The sequence below is a fragment of the Lottia gigantea genome (assembly GCF_000327385.1).
Source record: "Lottia gigantea unplaced genomic scaffold LOTGIsca_23, whole genome shotgun sequence".
NCBI classification, from domain to species: Eukaryota; Metazoa; Mollusca; class Gastropoda; family Lottiidae; genus Lottia; species Lottia gigantea.
In genome coordinates, this window is record NW_008708645.1 from 2,074,368 (window position 1) to 2,077,009 (window position 2,642).

The following is a 2,642-nucleotide window of genomic DNA, read 5'->3' on the forward strand; positions in this document are numbered from 1 at the left end:
TTGAAAGATTTCATAGATAACTACATCGAAGGAAAGAAACCAACGGATATAAAAGTTTTTCTTACGAAAAATGTTAATGATCTAGATTTGTCTCAAATTGATAGCGAGCGAAAGAACTTAATGTTGTTTGACGACTGCGTGGCGCAAAGAAATCAAGCCGTTCAACAAGAATTCTTCACGAAAGGAAGACATCACAACTGTCACTGCATATACCAACCCCAATCTTTTTACGGGATGGATTCTATGTTCATTAGAAAAAATGCAAATTGTTTTTTATTATTTGAATTAAACGACAAAGATTTATCTCAAATCGTTCAATCGATAAATCACGGAATGGACAGAGATGCATTTAAAAAGGTTTGTAAAGCTCAATGGAGATATCCAGATGATCATGGATATGTATTTGTAAATACTAGAAAACCTGCGGGTGAAAGAGTTATGAACTATATATGTTAATTTTATTTTTTTAAAAATGGATTGGATTAATATTTTAAAAAGAAACAAAGAATATATCAAAGCTAAGAATAAAATAAAAACCCAAGTTGAAAATAACAGATTACAACAACTCGGATTAACGGAAAATCTACAGACTCTATTTCAACCCATATTAAAATCTCAAGAGGATATTAAAAAGAGACTCATCCCTCCTATAGAACCCATAGCTCCTATAGAACCTCATCAAATAGAATATCCCATTAAAGATGATGAAATCATAATTAGGACATTAGATGATATAAATCGTCTTTTCTCAAACCCTAAAGCAGATTTACCAAAGAGTATTACACCAATCATTGATGATGAGGGGTTATTGTTTAATGGATTTAGAATTAAATTTAGGGCAAATTCCCCTATATTCAAAATCGACACAAAAAACTTAATATTTACATTAACGACAGGATTAATAGATTTAATGAATGGCGGGTATATTGGTACTGCCGATTACAAGGATTTACTAGCATACTCCAAATTTCTAGATGCAATAAGAAAGTCAGGACCCGAAACAAGAAGATTGAAAGCAGTTGAAACATATTTGAATAAATTCCTGATGAAGAGGAATCAGATGATTATGCAGATGATTATCCACCAATCATACAAGAAATAGACGAAATGGAAGACCTGATAGCTAGAGAAAAAAGTGGACAAGGTATAACGTTTTTTATCCGACAACAACGAAGAATTGCTTAATAGATTACGAGTAATATTAGCGGCCATGAAGGAAGGACATCAATCGCACAGACAATTTAATGAAGTGAATTGTATATTAAAAAGACTCCTAGAGAAAGGTATCATAGATAAAAATGATTATAAAAGCGTGATTAAAAATGTCAAATAAAGAACAACTATTCGTCATCACCTCGAATAAATCAGACATCAAATTATCTCTAGATTATGAGTACGAACTGGATCGCAATCAAGAATATGAATTGGGATTAAAGTATTTCTCTGTTTACAATTCCATTAGAAATATCAACGAAAAAAATAACCAAATAAAAATATCAACAGATAATGGAGCTACATTCAAAACCATACGTTTACTACCAGGAAGCTATGAATACATAGCCATTAACGAATACTTATCTGAATATGCAGAAAGCGTCAATGGTAAAAACAATATCGAATTCGAAGGTAATTTGAATCTAAACAAAATAAAATTGATATTAAGAAATAATAGTCAAGTTGATTTCAACGTAGAAAATTCATTGAATACGTTACTAGGCTTTGATAAAAAAAATATACACCCAATCCACTTTAGCACCACACAAAGCTAATATCGAGAATGATCTCGATGTGATAAATATACATTGCAATTTAATAAACGGTGGATTTTTCAATAAATACAAACGTCAGATTATTTACAGCCTTCCATCATTCACTGTTCCTATTGGATATAGAATTATAGAGAAACCATTTCAAACGACGTATTTACCACTTAATTCCTTTATGATTAAAGATATAAATCTGGAAATCAAAGATGGTAAAAATAGGTTTATAGATTTTGGTAACGAGGAAATTGTTATTCAACTTCATTTAAAACAAAAAAATTAGCACTCTTCATTCTCTTCTTGAATAGTTAGATAATCGAAATCATCAAATTCATAGTTTTCATCCAAACACATCTCATCTTTATTGTTGTAAGGATACATAATTCCTTCATTGTTTGGTGCTTTTCTTTTAACGAGATTCAGATAACTTCTGAAAACTTTCTTTTGTTTTTCATTAGGAATAACTATTCCATCAGTAAAACTTTTTACCCAAGGTTTCTTAAATGCATTCGTTACGTCATGTCCACTAGCTAATTGAATGTAGTCTTCTACCTTAATCTTATAGTTAGAGTAACCCTTAAACGTTTTCTTTTCTTTTAAAACACCCTCGGAAGTTAGAATGATATTGTATTTTACTTTTGGCGCTAAATATAAACCAAATATGATTCCACCATCACCGTAATCATTCTTCCCTTTGCTATATTCGTTTTCAGACACCAACCCAGCTTCATTTAATTTATTCCAATTACTAGACGAAATGTATAAACTATCGGTATCTGTATAGTATATTTCCGGCTTATAAAATCCATCTATTACGTGAATGAAATTGTTCATTATTTTTTTACTGTGAGATAATATAAATGCACCTAATTGAGTGGG

General features: G+C 30.7%; 1 protein-coding gene across 1 annotated transcript in view; it reads right to left on the reverse strand.

Annotated features, from left to right (window-relative positions):
- Positions 1-2,042: 2,042 nt before the first annotated feature.
- LOTGIDRAFT_160115 (hypothetical protein) overlaps positions 2,043-2,642 on the reverse strand; it is a gene marked incomplete at both ends in the record, with an annotated part of 4,789 nt that continues 4,189 nt past the window's right edge. The window contains one exon of the mRNA XM_009054995.1: positions 2,043-2,572. Within this exon, the coding sequence (XP_009053243.1) occupies positions 2,043-2,572 (530 nt within the window). The remainder of the gene's footprint in view (positions 2,573-2,642) is intronic.